Source organism: Culex pipiens, chromosome 3 (assembly GCF_016801865.2).
Source record: "Culex pipiens pallens isolate TS chromosome 3, TS_CPP_V2, whole genome shotgun sequence".
In the NCBI taxonomy this organism is placed as follows: domain Eukaryota; kingdom Metazoa; phylum Arthropoda; class Insecta; order Diptera; family Culicidae; genus Culex; species Culex pipiens.
The window spans coordinates 71,660,027-71,676,269 of NC_068939.1; the positions used below are offsets into that span (position 1 = coordinate 71,660,027).

The 16,243-nt window shown below is 38.6% G+C and overlaps 1 protein-coding gene across 1 annotated transcript; it reads left to right on the top strand.

Moving 5' to 3' along the window:
* Positions 1-11,535: 11,535 nt before the first annotated feature.
* LOC120419543 (uncharacterized) lies at positions 11,536-12,890 on the top strand. The gene is made up of 2 exons (XM_039582255.2): positions 11,536-11,828; positions 11,899-12,890. Exons 1-2 carry the CDS (start codon positions 11,706-11,708, stop codon positions 12,604-12,606), a joined length of 831 nt encoding a protein of 276 aa, XP_039438189.1. The 5' UTR covers positions 11,536-11,705; the 3' UTR covers positions 12,607-12,890.
* Positions 12,891-16,243: the final 3,353 nt, after the last annotated feature.

The following is a 16,243-nucleotide window of genomic DNA, read 5'->3' on the forward strand; positions in this document are numbered from 1 at the left end:
GAAGCAGAACAAAACGGGTGCGAGATGTCAATTCTATCTCGGAAGAAGAAATGGGACAAAATGCGGAACACTCTTGCAAACCAACGCTGGTCAGTTGAGGTTCCCGCTGACGGTACTCATGCCGAAGTGACCTCGGCCGGACCCGGCGGCGTGATGTCCCTAAAGTTGTGAGTGGTTGCATCTGCTGCCTCGAGTTGGTCAGCTCGGTTGCGGTTGATCCGACGGGGAACAATTAGTTGGCCACCGACGGCTGCAGTGGCGGCGCAGAAAACTGTTTCCCTCCGGCGGCCGTTTGGCTCAGCGCCGACAAACTGCGCTGGATGTTGGGGCAGGCGGACGGGATAAACTGCTGCACGGCCGGGTTGGCGGCGGCCGGTTCGACGGCCTACTCGTACAACATCATGCGCAGCAGCTCGTTCTGCATGATGCTCTGGGTGTGAATCTACAGCTCTTGCGGGGTCGGTATATGCGGCTGGTGTTGCTTTGTGCTGCTGGTTCTGGGCCAGGAGTTAGTTGCCTGCTCGATTTCGGGCCACCATGATGACCAGCACCAGTTGGATCGGCGGAACCAATCACTGGAGCACGGTCCGGATTGGGCGGTGCCGCTAACGATCCTCAAAAATCGAGTCAACGTTCTCCAAGTTGACTCCGTTCCGCTGGCCCAACCTCCGGCGGCCATCCACTTCCGCGGCCATCCACTCCGGCTCCTCCTCGATGACCGTGTCCTGGAGGCGGTAGTAGTGATGGTGATGGTGGAATGAAAATGAAAGATAAAAACTTAATCTGCCGACCAAAACACACCAGAACAACATTTTTTTTTCTAGCCAACTGAAAAGTTCAAACGAAAAAGTTTGACAGTTCGCGCGTTATGAAAAAAGAGAGAGTGTGCGTTTTGGCATGCACGAAGTTTATTGGTGTGCGTGTGCAAATATACAATCAACATTTTCGCGGATTGAGTCTTGGATAGAGGGTCTGAACTGGCACTGGGGATGCCCGATTTTCGCCCGCTGCCCCCCTAAAGTTAGAGTGGGTAGATGCAGATGCAATTATCTGTACATCCAAAATTTGGTTTTCGAACCTACAGACATTGCGGTTGTTGCGACGCATCCTGGTGGCGAGTAGAAACATTACTACGGCATGCGTGAGCGTTTGTTTATTACGTAACTCATTTAACATTTCTAGAAACCAAGCATTAGAAGCAAATAGCAAGCGAGTACTTCACGCAGTAACAATGGCCTATCTACAATCACTTAGCTTAGAATAGTTAAGTAAAGTAAAACGGCCGTCATCTACAATCAACTTAGAAAATTTGCTGGGCTGATATACGTTGCTATGCAGTTGTTGCAAAATATGGTAAAATAGCAATATTTGTCAAACGGCGGGTACTTTGTTTACAATTCGCCCACTCGAAAATATTTTTCTGATGTTGGTTAGTATGTGAACTAACTCCATGCGAAATTTGAGCAAGATTCTGTGTGGCCAAAAATTCTGAAAAATCGTCAAAGTTGGCAACTTTGCCAAAATATGGGAAAATAGCAATATTTGTCAAACGGCGGGTACTTTGTTTACAATTCGCCCACTCGAAAATATTTTTCTGATGTTGGTTAGTATGTGTACTAACTCCATGCGAAATTTGAGCAAGATTCTGTGTGGCCAAAAATTCTGAAAAATCGTCAAAGTTGGCAACTTTGCCAAAATATGGGAAAATCGTAATATTTGTCAAACGGCTGGTACTTTGTTTACAATTCGCCCACTCGAAAATATTTTTCTGATGTTGGTTAGTATGTGTACTAACCCCATGCGAAATTTGAGCAAGATTCTATGTGGCCAAAAATTCTGAAAAATCGTCAAAGTTGGCAACTTTGCCAAAATGAGGTAAAGTAGCAATATTTGTCAAACGGCGGGTACTTTGTTTACAATTCGCCCACTCGAAAATATTTTTCTGATGTTGGTTAGTATGTGAACTAACCCCATGCGAAATTTGAGCAAGATTCTGTGTGGCCAAAAATTCTGAAAAATCGTCAAAGTTGGCAACTTTGCCAAAATATGGGAAAATAGCAATATTTGTCAAACGGCGGGTACTTTGTTTACAATTCGCCCACTCGAAAATATTTTTCTGATGTTGGTTAGTATGTGAACTAACCCCATGCGAAATTTGAGCAAGATTCTATGTGGCCAAAAATTCTGAAAAATCGTCAAAGTTGGCAACTTTGCCAAAATATGGGAAAATCGTAATATTTGTCAAACGGCTGGTACTTTGTTTACAATTCGCCCACTCGAAAATATTTTTCTGATGTTGGTTAGTATGTGTACTAACCCCATGCGAAATTTGAGCAAGATTCTGTGTGGCCAAAAATTCTGAAAAATCGTCAAAGTTGGCAACTTTGCCAAAATATGGGAAAATCGTAATATTTGTCAAACGGCTGGTACTTTGTTTACAATTCGCCCACTCGAAAATATTTTTCTGATGTTGGTTAGTATGTGTACTAACCCCATGCGAAATTTGAGCAAGATTCTATGTGGCCAAAAATTCTGAAAAATCGTCAAAGTTGGCAACTTTGCCAAAATATGGGAAAATAGCAATATTTGTCAAACGGCGGGTACTTTGTTTACAATTCGCCCACTCGAAAATATTTTTCTGATGTTGGTTAGTATGTGAACTAACCCCATGCGAAATTTGAGCAAGATTCTATGTGGCCAAAAATTCTGAAAAATCGTCAAAGTTGGCAACTTTGCCAAAATATGGGAAAATAGCAATATTTGTCAAACGGCGGGTACTTTGTTTACAATTCGCCCACTCGAAAATATTTTTTCTGATGTTGGTTAGTATGTGAACTAACTCCATGCGAAATTTGAGCAAGATTCTGTGTGGCCAAAAATTCTGAAAAATCGTCAAAGTTGGCAACTTTGCCAAAATATGGGAAAATAGTAATATTTGTCAAACAACGGGTCCTTTGTTTACAATTCGCCCACTCGAAAATATTTTTCTGATGTTGGTTAGTATGTGTACTAACCCCATGCGAAATTTGAGCAAGATTCTGTGTGGCCAAAAATTCTGAAAAATCGTCAAAGTTGGCAACTTTGCCAAAATATGGTAAAATAGCAATATTTGTCAAACGGCGGGTACTTTGTTTACAATTCGCCCACTCGAAAATATTTTTCTGATGTTGGTTAGTATGTGTACTAACTCCATGCGAAATTTGAGCAAGATTCTGTGTGGCCAAAAATTCTGAAAAATCGTCAAAGTTGGCAACTTTGCCAAAATATGGGAAAATAGTAATATTTGTCAAACGGCGGGTACTTTGTTTACAATTCGCCCACTCGAAAATATTTTTCTGATGTTGGTTAGTATGTGAACTAACTCCATGCGAAATTTGAGCAAGATTCTGTGTGGCCAAAAATTCTGAAAAATCGTCAAAGTTGGCAACTTTGCCAAAATATGGCAAAATAGTAATATTTGTCAAACGGCGGGTACTTTGTTTACAATTCGCCCACTCGAAAATATTTTTCTGATGTTGGTTAGTATGTGTACTAACCCCATGCGAAATTTGAGCAAGATTCTGTGTGGCCAAAAATTCTGAAAAATCGTCAAAGTTGGCAACTTTGCCAAAATATGGCAAAATAGTAATATTTGTCAAACGGCTGGTACTTTGTTTACAATTCGCCCACTCGAAAATATTTTTCTGATGTTGGTTAGTATGTGTACTAACCCCATGCGAAATTTGAGCAAGATTCTATGTGGCCAAAAATTCTGAAAAATCGTCAAAGTTGGCAACTTTGCCAAAATATGGTAAAATAGCAATATTTGTCAAACGGCGGGTACTTTGTTTACAATTCGCCCACTCGAAAATATTTTTCTGATGTTGGTTAGTATGTGTACTAACTCCATGCGAAATTTGAGCAAGATTCTGTGTGGCCAAAAATTCTGAAAAATCGTCAAAGTTGGCAACTTTGCCAAAATATGGGAAAATAGCAATATTTGTCAAACGGCGGGTACTTTGTTTACAATTCGCCCACTCGAAAATATTTTTTCTGATGTTGGTTAGTATGTGAACTAACTCCATGCGAAATTTGAGCAAGATTCTGTGTGGCCAAAAATTCTGAAAAATCGTCAAAGTTGGCAACTTTGCCAAAATATGGGAAAATAGTAATATTTGTCAAACAACGGGTCCTTTGTTTACAATTCGCCCACTCGAAAATATTTTTCTGATGTTGGTTAGTATGTGTACTAACCCCATGCGAAATTTGAGCAAGATTCTGTGTGGCCAAAAATTCTGAAAAATCGTCAAAGTTGGCAACTTTGCCAAAATATGGTAAAATAGCAATATTTGTCAAACGGCGGGTACTTTGTTTACAATTCGCCCACTCGAAAATATTTTTCTGATGTTGGTTAGTATGTGTACTAACTCCATGCGAAATTTGAGCAAGATTCTGTGTGGCCAAAAATTCTGAAAAATCGTCAAAGTTGGCAACTTTGCCAAAATATGGGAAAATAGTAATATTTGTCAAACGGCGGGTACTTTGTTTACAATTCGCCCACTCGAAAATATTTTTCTGATGTTGGTTAGTATGTGAACTAACTCCATGCGAAATTTGAGCAAGATTCTGTGTGGCCAAAAATTCTGAAAAATCGTCAAAGTTGGCAACTTTGCCAAAATATGGCAAAATAGTAATATTTGTCAAACGCCGGGTACTTTGTTTACAATTCGCCCACTCGAAAATATTTTTCTGATGTTGGTTAGTATGTGAACTAACTCCATGCGAAATTTGAGCAAGATTCTGTGTGGCCAAAAATTCTGAAAAATCGTCAAAGTTGGCAACTTTGCCAAAATATGGGAAAATAGCAATATTTGTCAAACGGCGGGTACTTTGTTTACAATTCGCCCACTCGAAAATATTTTTCTGATGTTGGTTAGTATGTGAACTAACCCCATGCGAAATTTGAGCAAGATTCTATGTGGCCAAAAATTCTGAAAAATCGTCAAAGTTGGCAACTTTGCCAAAATATGGGAAAATCGTAATATTTGTCAAACGGCTGGTACTTTGTTTACAATTCGCCCACTCGAAAATATTTTTCTGATGTTGGTTAGTATGTGTACTAACTCCATGCGAAATTTGAGCAAGATTCTGTGTGGCCAAAAATTCTGAAAAATCGTCAAAGTTGGCATTTTGCCAAAATGAGGTAAAATAGCAATATTTGTCAAACGGCGGGTACTTTGTTTACAATTCGCCCACTCGAAAATATTTTTCTGATGTTGGTTAGTATGTGTACTAACCCCATGCGAAATTTGAGCAAGATTCTGTGTGGCCAAAAATTCTGAAAAATCGTCAAAGTTGGCAACTTTGCCAAAATATGGCAAAATAGTAATATTTGTCAAACGCCGGGTACTTTGTTTACAATTCGCCCACTCGAAAATATTTTTCTGATGTTGGTTAGTATGTGAACTAACTCCATGCGAAATTTGAGCAAGATTCTGTGTGGCCAAAAATTCTGAAAAATCGTCAAAGTTGGCAACTTTGCCAAAATATGGGAAAATAGCAATATTTGTCAAACGGCGGGTACTTTGTTTACAATTCGCCCACTCGAAAATATTTTTCTGATGTTGGTTAGTATGTGAACTAACCCCATGCGAAATTTGAGCAAGATTCTATGTGGCCAAAAATTCTGAAAAATCGTCAAAGTTGGCAACTTTGCCAAAATATGGGAAAATCGTAATATTTGTCAAACGGCTGGTACTTTGTTTACAATTCGCCCACTCGAAAATATTTTTCTGATGTTGGTTAGTATGTGTACTAACTCCATGCGAAATTTGAGCAAGATTCTGTGTGGCCAAAAATTCTGAAAAATCGTCAAAGTTGGCAACTTTGCCAAAATATGGGAAAATAGCAATATTTGTCAAACGGCGGGTACTTTGTTTACAATTCGCCCACTCGAAAATATTTTTTCTGATGTTGGTTAGTATGTGAACTAACTCCATGCGAAATTTGAGCAAGATTCTGTGTGGCCAAAAATTCTGAAAAATCGTCAAAGTTGGCAACTTTGCCAAAATATGGGAAAATAGTAATATTTGTCAAACAACGGGTCCTTTGTTTACAATTCGCCCACTCGAAAATATTTTTCTGATGTTGGTTAGTATGTGTACTAACCCCATGCGAAATTTGAGCAAGATTCTGTGTGGCCAAAAATTCTGAAAAATCGTCAAAGTTGGCAACTTTGCCAAAATATGGTAAAATAGCAATATTTGTCAAACGGCGGGTACTTTGTTTACAATTCGCCCACTCGAAAATATTTTTCTGATGTTGGTTAGTATGTGTACTAACTCCATGCGAAATTTGAGCAAGATTCTGTGTGGCCAAAAATTCTGAAAAATCGTCAAAGTTGGCAACTTTGCCAAAATATGGCAAAATAGTAATATTTGTCAAACGGCGGGTACTTTGTTTACAATTCGCCCACTCGAAAATATTTTTCTGATGTTGGTTAGTATGTGAACTAACTCCATGCGAAATTTGAGCAAGATTCTGTGTGGCCAAAAATTCTGAAAAATCGTCAAAGTTGGCAACTTTGCCAAAATATGGCAAAATAGTAATATTTGTCAAACGCCGGGTACTTTGTTTACAATTCGCCCACTCGAAAATATTTTTCTGATGTTGGTTAGTATGTGAACTAACTCCATGCGAAATTTGAGCAAGATTCTGTGTGGCCAAAAATTCTGAAAAATCGTCAAAGTTGGCAACTTTGCCAAAATATGGGAAAATAGCAATATTTGTCAAACGGCGGGTACTTTGTTTACAATTCGCCCACTCGAAAATATTTTTCTGATGTTGGTTAGTATGTGAACTAACCCCATGCGAAATTTGAGCAAGATTCTATGTGGCCAAAAATTCTGAAAAATCGTCAAAGTTGGCAACTTTGCCAAAATATGGGAAAATAGCAATATTTGTCAAACGGCGGGTACTTTGTTTACAATTCGCCCACTCGAAAATATTTTTTCTGATGTTGGTTAGTATGTGAACTAACTCCATGCGAAATTTGAGCAAGATTCTGTGTGGCCAAAAATTCTGAAAAATCGTCAAAGTTGGCAACTTTGCCAAAATATGGGAAAATAGTAATATTTGTCAAACAACGGGTCCTTTGTTTACAATTCGCCCACTCGAAAATATTTTTCTGATGTTGGTTAGTATGTGTACTAACCCCATGCGAAATTTGAGCAAGATTCTGTGTGGCCAAAAATTCTGAAAAATCGTCAAAGTTGGCAACTTTGCCAAAATATGGTAAAATAGCAATATTTGTCAAACGGCGGGTACTTTGTTTACAATTCGCCCACTCGAAAATATTTTTCTGATGTTGGTTAGTATGTGTACTAACTCCATGCGAAATTTGAGCAAGATTCTGTGTGGCCAAAAATTCTGAAAAATCGTCAAAGTTGGCAACTTTGCCAAAATATGGGAAAATAGTAATATTTGTCAAACGGCGGGTACTTTGTTTACAATTCGCCCACTCGAAAATATTTTTCTGATGTTGGTTAGTATGTGAACTAACTCCATGCGAAATTTGAGCAAGATTCTGTGTGGCCAAAAATTCTGAAAAATCGTCAAAGTTGGCAACTTTGCCAAAATATGGCAAAATAGTAATATTTGTCAAACGCCGGGTACTTTGTTTACAATTCGCCCACTCGAAAATATTTTTCTGATGTTGGTTAGTATGTGAACTAACTCCATGCGAAATTTGAGCAAGATTCTGTGTGGCCAAAAATTCTGAAAAATCGTCAAAGTTGGCAACTTTGCCAAAATATGGGAAAATAGCAATATTTGTCAAACGGCGGGTACTTTGTTTACAATTCGCCCACTCGAAAATATTTTTCTGATGTTGGTTAGTATGTGAACTAACCCCATGCGAAATTTGAGCAAGATTCTATGTGGCCAAAAATTCTGAAAAATCGTCAAAGTTGGCAACTTTGCCAAAATATGGGAAAATCGTAATATTTGTCAAACGGCTGGTACTTTGTTTACAATTCGCCCACTCGAAAATATTTTTCTGATGTTGGTTAGTATGTGTACTAACTCCATGCGAAATTTGAGCAAGATTCTGTGTGGCCAAAAATTCTGAAAAATCGTCAAAGTTGGCATTTTGCCAAAATGAGGTAAAATAGCAATATTTGTCAAACGGCGGGTACTTTGTTTACAATTCGCCCACTCGAAAATATTTTTCTGATGTTGGTTAGTATGTGTACTAACCCCATGCGAAATTTGAGCAAGATTCTGTGTGGCCAAAAATTCTGAAAAATCGTCAAAGTTGGCAACTTTGCCAAAATATGGCAAAATAGTAATATTTGTCAAACGCCGGGTACTTTGTTTACAATTCGCCCACTCGAAAATATTTTTCTGATGTTGGTTAGTATGTGAACTAACTCCATGCGAAATTTGAGCAAGATTCTGTGTGGCCAAAAATTCTGAAAAATCGTCAAAGTTGGCAACTTTGCCAAAATATGGGAAAATAGCAATATTTGTCAAACGGCGGGTACTTTGTTTACAATTCGCCCACTCGAAAATATTTTTCTGATGTTGGTTAGTATGTGAACTAACCCCATGCGAAATTTGAGCAAGATTCTATGTGGCCAAAAATTCTGAAAAATCGTCAAAGTTGGCAACTTTGCCAAAATATGGGAAAATCGTAATATTTGTCAAACGGCTGGTACTTTGTTTACAATTCGCCCACTCGAAAATATTTTTCTGATGTTGGTTAGTATGTGTACTAACTCCATGCGAAATTTGAGCAAGATTCTGTGTGGCCAAAAATTCTGAAAAATCGTCAAAGTTGGCATTTTGCCAAAATGAGGTAAAATAGCAATATTTGTCAAACGGCGGGTACTTTGTTTACAATTCGCCCACTCGAAAATATTTTTCTGATGTTGGTTAGTATGTGTACTAACCCCATGCGAAATTTGAGCAAGATTCTGTGTGGCCAAAAATTCTGAAAAATCGTCAAAGTTGGCAACTTTGCCAAAATATGGGAAAATCGTAATATTTGTCAAACGGCTGGTACTTTGTTTACAATTCGCCCACTCGAAAATATTTTTCTGATGTTGGTTAGTATGAGCATGAGCATGAGCATGAGAGACCACCCATGGTTGTCCTTCTCCGTTGCTGAACAGGACCGTAATATCCCATCAGCACAACCGGTCACACGCTTCAACGATCAAATGATGTTTCCCTTATCAACAGCATGCATGAATGCGCTGAAAAGATAAAACATCACGATCATCAAAACTAGAGTCGGTGCGAACAGGAAACAGTCGTTGGCCACCAACGGCGCCCGCCATGTCAGTTTGTAGATCTCGAGGGAATGGGACGGGAATGTTAGTTAGCACAGGCTGCTACCAAGGGTGGGTTCTATACGATATCCACACCCCCGCGTGTGCCGGAAAACTACTTCTACTTGGGATTTTGTTAGTGGGAAAGGGTAATGGCCAGGATTCATCATAGAGGATGATGATGTGGCCCAATAATCAATGAATTTCGTTAAATAAGGTGATGTATTATGTATTCTCAAGGCAAACAATGCGGATGAGACCATTCCCGGTTATTTGGTGTTGAGTTTAGCATAAATGATTCAATCTTAGACAGCCGGCTGTGGAAAGATAGAATCAAAATTATGTGTGTTTAAAAGGTGAAATATTAAACTCAGCGTTACATATTTACGTAGAGTTGACCTGAGACTATTTATACTTTTAAATTATTATAATACAATAATAATTTTTCTGATGTTGGTTAGTATGTGTACTAACCCCATGCGAAATTTGAGCAAGATTCTATGTGGCCAAAAATTCTGAAAAATCGTCAAAGTTGGCAACTTTGCCAAAATATGGGAAAATAGTAATATTTGTCAAACGGCGGGTACTTTGTTTACAATTCGCCCACTCGAAAATATTTTTCTGATGTTGGTTAGTATGTGTACTAACTCCATGCGAAATTTGAGCAAGATTCTGTGTGGCCAAAAATTCTGAAAAATCGTCAAAGTTGGCAACTTTGCCAAAATATGGTAAAATAGTAATATTTGTCAAACGGCGGGTACTTTGTTTACAATTCGCCCACTCGAAAATATTTTTCTGATGTTGGTTAGTATGTGTACTAACTCCATGCGAAATTTGAGCAAGATTCTGTGTGGCCAAAAATTCTGAAAAATCGTCAAAGTTGGCATTTTGCCAAAATGAGGTAAAATAGCAATATTTGTCAAACGGCGGGTACTTTGTTTACAATTCGCCCACTCGAAAATATTTTTCTGATGTTGGTTAGTATGTGTACTAACCCCATGCGAAATTTGAGCAAGATTCTTTGTGGCCAAAAATTCTGAAAAATCGTCAAAGTTGGCAACTTTGCCAAAATATGGTAAAATAGCAATATTTGTCAAACGACGGGTACTTTGTTTACAATTCGCCCACTCGAAAATATTTTTCTGATGTTGGTTAGTATGTGTACTAACTCCATGCGAAATTTGAGCAAGATTCTGTGTGGCCAAAAATTCTGAAAAATCGTCAAAGTTGGCAACTTTGCCAAAATATGGGAAAATAGTAATATTTGTCAAACGGCGGGTACTTTGTTTACAATTCGCCCACTCGAAAATATTTTTTCTGATGTTGGTTAGTATGTGAACTAACTCCATGCGAAATTTGAGCAAGATTCTGTGTGGCCAAAAATTCTGAAAAATCGTCAAAGTTGGCAACTTTGCCAAAATATGGGAAAATAGTAATATTTGTCAAACAACGGGTCCTTTGTTTACAATTCGCCCACTCGAAAATATTTTTCTGATGTTGGTTAGTATGTGAACTAACTCCATGCGAAATTTGAGCAAGATTCTGTGTGGCCAAAAATTCTGAAAAATCGTCAAAGTTGGCAACTTTGCCAAAATATGGGAAAATAGTAATATTTGTCAAACAACGGGTCCTTTGTTTACAATTCGCCCACTCGAAAATATTTTTCTGATGTTGGTTAGTATGTGTACTAACTCCATGCGAAATTTGAGCAAGATTCTGTGTGGCCAAAAATTGGCAACTTTGCCAAAATATGGTAAAATAGTTACATTTCTTGAACGCAGGTAGGTTATTTGTTTTCAAATCTTCCGGTCAAACTTAATTTTATCATTTTGCTTCGATGGATTGACGTTTAAATCAGATTTGAGCGTTTACATTGTCGCATGGGTCGTTTTAAAAAGAACCGACTGGGATAGATAGTTTTTTTATATAAGATTTTCTTTTAATTTATTGCTGCTCAAATAATAACGATAGATATTTTTTTTCTATTACAACGTAAAAGATACTATACTATATTTAACTCAAGGGATCGAAATTGCACAAATTGTTCATTTATTTGCTTCCGCTTGGATGGAAATTCTATATCAGTTAGTTCCGCTATTCACCACTAGGGCCAGTGGCGCTGGTGGCAGTTTGGAGAAAAACGGCGCATCACCAAAACGGCGGAGTTCATGAGGGTTGTTTACTGGGTCGCCTTTGACAGTTGCAGTCAAATTGTCGTTTTCGTCACGCAATTTCCGAACCATCCCTGCTGTGAAAAACAAACGGCCAAAATCTCCAAGCCAACAGAAGCACGTTTTTCAAGCCGTTTTGCAAGAGTTTTTCCTTCCCGCGGTCACTCAAAATCCGTTCCGTCGTGTGAAATAAACTGCCAGAAAGCATATCCGAATCGGCAGTATGAATAATTGCCGGTTGTGTGTTGCGCCCATTCCGGACCCGGCGGTCGCCACGAAGGTCGACTCGGAACTTTCGGACGGCAGCACGGTGGCGGAGAAGTTGGACGACCTCTTCGGAATCTTGGTAAGGCGCTTTCGCTTTTTTTTTTTCTTAGGGTGATAGTTATTCAAACAAATCACAACCACCGGAACAGGTCGGCGACTACTGCGATGCCGACGTCCTTAAGGCGATCTGCAACCAGTGCACGACCAAGATCGTCCGGAGTGCTTCCGGTGAGCTGTCGGTGGCCGAAATGGACCAGACCAAGGAGTTCTTCAACAGCGGGGATCAAAAGGCGCGCCTCTTTGTACGCAGCGGAGGCCAATATAGCTCGCCCAGTGGAGTTGACAATCCGGCCTTGAAGGCGCTCACCAACTCCCCGTTCGGGTTGACCACTCCCAAGGCGATGGCAAAGCGGCCACTCGCTCCTGCTGCAGCCGCAGCTACCACCAGCAAGAAGAGCAAGCTGCAGGCCGAGGACGTCACCCTAGATTGGCTGCGGTCCCAGCCCGGAATCGCCGGCCTAGGCGCAAGTCTGTCCCAAACGACGTACAACACTCCGAAGACGGCGGGCGGCAAGAAGATCGTGGTGCGGGAGATCCAGCTGGACCAGGACGAAGACGATGGCCGCGAGACCGTGGTCAAGACCAAGTGTCCGTTCTGCCCGAAGGTTTACGTCCTGAACTCGGCGCTGATCAACCATATTGGCCAGAAACATCCGGACAGGCCGGTTAAATTCAAGAAATGCGACACTTGCAGCAAGCAGTTCCTGAATGCCGCGGAACTTAAGGTGCACAAATGCCCGAAGGCATACACTGGACGCAGCTGGGGATGGGGCTGGGGGCGCCGCCGCTGGTGGTAAGTGGAATCGATCGCAAGGACATCTTCGAATATCCTTTTTTGTTTCGTTTCGTATTTCTTCCAACTATTTCGAATTTGTTGATCGTCTAGACTGCCAGACCGTTATTTTTGTCGTTATGTTTGAATTAAATTGGCAGCAGTGGTGTTCGTTCTGAATAATTTTTATACGTTTTGTAAAAAATCTCAAATTACAAATTAACAAGACATGTTGAACATGAACCGATCTAATATTAGGTCAAATCGAAAATAAAAACGTTACCAAATAAAACCAGATATTAAAAGACACAAAAATAACATGCTCTTTCACTTTGTACGTGCACCAACAGTTTATATCGTTTATATTCATTGGATTTTAAAATTATTTTAATGTCGAAGTAATTATTTCGCAACATAACCGGAATGGCGTTGTATAACATAGTAGTAACTGCCACTGGTCACTATCGAATAGAGGACCTTTTCGTCAAGAAGGGCCGCAATGTTATTTTTTTCAAAATTGATTTAAAACCCCATTTTAAATCATTTGTGGTTGTACAAAGGGTCATTGTACTCAGAAAAATAAGCTTTATCGCTGTAGCAATCTAAGCTTCATATTAGGTCGCAATTCTAGAATTTGGAATTTTTGAAAATTAAAGTTCTTGAATTTTTGAATTTCGGGTTTTTCGTAAATATGTATTTTCGAATTTCTAAATTTAAGTTTTTGAAACCTATGTTTTTTCGATTTTAATTTCTGAAATTTTCAGATTTCGATTCGATTTATTATTTTTGAGCTTTTATTTTTTTTTATTTCTTTAATATTATAATTATTAGTCAATTGGGTACTAAAGCCCCATGTCAATTTTTATGTACAACGGTAAAAAACACGATTAAAAACATTTTTTTCATTTTTATAATGCAAAAAAAAAAAATGACAAGACAACATTTTTTCGATGGATCAACTATGGTCCCCTTGGAACGAGCTGTCAAGTAAAAGCTTTTCTGTCAAGAAGGACCGCGAAGATAATTTTTCAAAATTGATTTAAAAATCCATTTTAAATTCATTGTGGTCGTACAAAGGGTCATTGTACTCAGAAAAATAAGCTTTATCGCTGTAAACAATAATATCAGCAATCTAGGCTTCATTTTAGGACAAACTTATAAATTCAGTGTAGTAGGCTTATGCTTTGGGATGTTCCCTTCAATGTTGTATACTTGGTTGATGAAATTTTTTAGCTTAAAACTGTTTTTAAGCCACCTTAAAAAAAAGTTTTTTCGACTACTTTTCCAGGGTGCGGGGCAGAATGGGCCACCTTAGAAAACAAGCCATTTCGTCTAATACAACGTTGAAGGGAGATAAGAAATGACTTAAGGTACCTTTCTAACATAGTTTCCAAGAAGTTAGACCACTTAAATCAAAATAGTCAATTACCAAAACAAAGATTTTTGAAAATAGTGTTAATATGTTGAAAATGGATACTATTTTTAAAAATAATCATCAAAACAATTAAAAAATCAACTAATGTTGCATTAAACGTTATTTGTGAAGCTACCAGGAGTGAAATAATCCATTTAATCCAAATTTCATAAATTTTGATTGTTTTTATAAGGCAGCATAAGGGTGGTCCATTCTGCCCCCAAGTGGATTTTAATTTAACACTTCCACCACCAAGCCTCTAAATGATTTTAAGGTTCCGTTGTTTGTTGTATACCTTGGTAGTAACATCTAGTAACGTTATAAGCATTGAGCAAACTTTTTCAAACAATCCAACTTTTCAGAAAGCTTATTTAAAAACCTCGAAATAAACAACATTTGCGTGGTTTTTCAATAAATTTACATTTTTGCTCTTAATTCGAAAAATACAATGAATTCAAACGTCGTTTTCGGTATGGTGAAGTTATTTGACGTCCTTTATAAAACCCTTGCCTTACAATTGGTCTAAATCCATTCTAAAGCCCAAAACCAAGGGTGGCCCATTCTGCCCCCCTGGTCCATTCTGCCCCCCCCTGCCCCTACAGTCAAGACTCGATTATCCGAAGCTTCGATTATCCAAAGTTTCGATTATCCAAGGTTCGACTATCCGAAGGTTTGTATGGGACTTCGGATAATCGAATAACGAGCAAAAAAAAAATCGTATTTTTATTTATTTTCTTAATTTAAACATCAAATTCGAGTTCTGCGACCCCATTATAGTCAAATTTGAATAATTAATTACACTCAACCCCCGGTGGTTGGTCACTTTTTCGTTTGACACTTTTTTAGTTTGTACCCCGTTGGTTGGTCAAAGTCAAACTAAAAAGTGACGAACTGTCACTTTTTACACGGCGCTCACGCATACTATTAAAACCAACGTTTGGTAGTGAGTGTGAACTCCGTGTAAAAGGGGTGTCAAACTAAAAAGTGACCCCGTTCGTTTGACAACAGTTGGTGTCAAACCATCGGGGTTTGAGTGTACCTGTAAAATTGAAGGATGCATTTTTTTCAATATTTCGTCATCGCTATTTTGGCCGCCATCTTGAATTTCAAAATTCTAAATCACTTTAGAGTAGTTTAAGGGTTATACGTCGTCGGTCATACTGAAACTCAATAATCAAAAACAAGACATCGAAAAAAATAATAAAAAAATATATAAAAATTTAAATTACTAGCCTAGGTTTTCACATTTGGATGAAAAAAGTGTTTTAAAATGCATTTTATTTTACACGCGTCCAGTTGCTTTGCAATAATAATTAGTTTTCAAAATATCGAGGTATTGACGGATTTTTTTTTCGTGAAAAAAAAACTTTTTGTGGGATTTTACATTGCTATTTCATAGAAATTTAAAATGTTTTCAAAAAATTCAAACATGCTGAATATGATTATAAACGCAAAAAAAATGCATTTTAACTAGTTTTCAGTTGATTAAACTTCAATTTTCATTAAAATTTTGAAGTTTTTCGAAAGATTTTTTTTTGCCTCTGATTATTCAGGCCGACTTTGAAGGGGGGAGGGGAACTTTTTAGTTTGAAACCCCTTTTTACACGGAGTTCACACACACTACCAAACGTTTGTTTTGATAGTATGCGTGAGCGCCGTGTTAAAAGTGACAGTTCGTCACTTTTTAGTTTCTCTTTGTCAAACCAACGGGGTACAAACTAAAAAGTGACCAACAACCGGGGGTTAAGGGTGCATCAGCATGTGGCGCGGTCGTTGTGTTTGGAACGGAGTTCGTAAACAATTAGGTTTTAAGCCGACTCGATTTGGAGGTTAGACGGAGTGCACTGTTTACATGGACTTAGCACAGTTCGATGCGGTCGTCGATTTTGTTCGGGGAAATTCGTCGACAATCGACGAAGACCATGTAAACAGTGCACACGAGCTGTCAAATAACGTCACGGTGTAAAACCTAATTAGGTTTTACGCCGACTCGATTTTTAGGTTAGAAATTTGACAGTTCGGCTGCACTGTTTACATTTTTTGCACGTGTGTCTAAGTAAAAATGTGTGTGCGTGTGCGCTCGTGACGTCACGCTGTAAAACCTAATTAATAGAGCTTTATGACGTTTCGCGTACGCACACTAGCGCACCATTTGATTTTGCTGGCCGGACAAAATTTAACCTCACTTTTTTTCGTGTACGTACACGCAATACATGCACACGTAAATAACTCTATTCAAATTGAATTC